Source organism: Seriola lalandi, unplaced genomic scaffold (genome assembly GCF_002814215.2).
Source record: "Seriola lalandi dorsalis isolate HSWRI2012SDOR001 ecotype SW California unplaced genomic scaffold, Sedor1 jcf7180002054901, whole genome shotgun sequence".
Lineage (NCBI taxonomy): Eukaryota > Metazoa > Chordata > Actinopteri > Carangiformes > Carangidae > Seriola > Seriola lalandi.
The window spans coordinates 7,948,758-7,950,223 of NW_019525453.1; the positions used below are offsets into that span (position 1 = coordinate 7,948,758).

Below are 1,466 nucleotides of genomic sequence, written 5' to 3' on the forward strand. Positions count from 1 at the left end.
GTATTGCCACTAGTTTCTGGTCACTTTAATGATTTCTGGTCATTTATCTTTAAAGCCTCCGAGTCTGAACACCACCCGCATCCTGGCGTCTAAAACCGCGCGGAAAATCTTCGACGATGCTGAGGTAAGTGACTGAAAATCTACTGAAACCTTCAGTATGTTAAACTAATCTACCAGATGAATGATCTATATTCATATTAAAGTCAGTGACCGAAATTTGCTTGTGTATTGTGCTCATATGGCGCTTAAAATGTCGGTTCTGGCGCCAACGTGGACAGTCAGCTGTCGCTGATAAAACTCAGCTGTCGCTCCTACGGGATTTATTCATCAGAGGTCGTTTGCTAACATTTAGAAAGTTTATAAAACATTAACATGACAAAGTCTTGGCAATGAGAGGTTATTTTTCTCATAGATGTGTGCAGGTTTTAGTCAAATGCAAACTATTATCAACACTGGATAAGTTCTCATCAATAACAGCTGATCTTAGATCAATAATCATAAATGTTGTAATCTTCATATAATACAAAATGTGCATTTAGTAGAAGATGTGAAGCATTTATCTGACTGGCATTTGTGTGTCAAATATTATCTGAGACATTAGGTTTCGATTAATAAGTCAACCCCAGCATTATGCGTTAAACTGTGTTGAACCACGGTTTAATTTGAAAGCAGCCCAAGTGAAATTTGACCAATTAAAGCATCAAAATCAAAGCGTCATCAGACCAGTTATAAAATGTGTAGCAATGAGTTTGTGGTTGACATTGTTGGTTTTTCAGCCCAAAGCAGTGAAGAAGAGCAGCAGCAGTGAGGTGGAGCCGCTGCTGAAGGAAAACCCTCGTCGCTTCGTCATCTTCCCCATCCAGTACCACGACATATGGCAGATGTACAAGAAGGCCGAGGCCTCGTTCTGGACCGCAGAGGAGGTACGCATGAACGCCGCTGCACTCACAAGTGTGCAGTACTGCAGGAGTGAAGTGTTGCTGTGACCCTGCTGTGGTCACCTTCATGTGATGCTGACGTCTTGTTTGTTCAGGTGGACCTGTCGAAGGACCTGCAGCACTGGGAGTCTCTGAAGGACGAGGAGAGGTACTTCATCTCTCACGTGTTGGCGTTCTTCGCCGCTAGCGACGGCATCGTCAACGAGAACCTGGTAAGGACGACCGGCCTTAAGCTGAAACATCCCTGACAGCAGGACGGTGATTGTTGATGTGTTACTGGTTTGGGATCAGCTCTGGCTCCCCAGTTCATCTGAACAGCTGTCAGGCATCACACCGTCTCCTGCTGCTGCTGTGTGATTCTGTTTTAAACATCAACCAGCCTGTGTCCTCATCTTGCTGTTTCACTCTGTGACCACCAGGTGGAGCGCTTCACACAGGAAGTGCAGGTGACAGAAGCCAGGTGTTTCTATGGTTTCCAGATCGCCATGGAGAATATCCACTCTGAGATGTACAGCCTCCTCATCGACA

General features: G+C 45.1%; 1 protein-coding gene across 1 annotated transcript in view; it reads left to right on the forward strand.

Annotated features, from left to right (window-relative positions):
* Nucleotides 1-1,466, forward strand: part of LOC111672555 (ribonucleoside-diphosphate reductase subunit M2-like) — a 5,159-nt gene that overhangs the window by 447 nt on the left and 3,246 nt on the right. The window contains exons 2-5 of the mRNA XM_087180331.1: nt 56-124; nt 777-923; nt 1,034-1,150; nt 1,358-1,465. Coding sequence (XP_087036457.1) covers nt 56-124; nt 777-923; nt 1,034-1,150; nt 1,358-1,465 — 441 coding nt within the window. The remainder of the gene's footprint in view (nt 1-55; nt 125-776; nt 924-1,033; nt 1,151-1,357; nt 1,466) is intronic.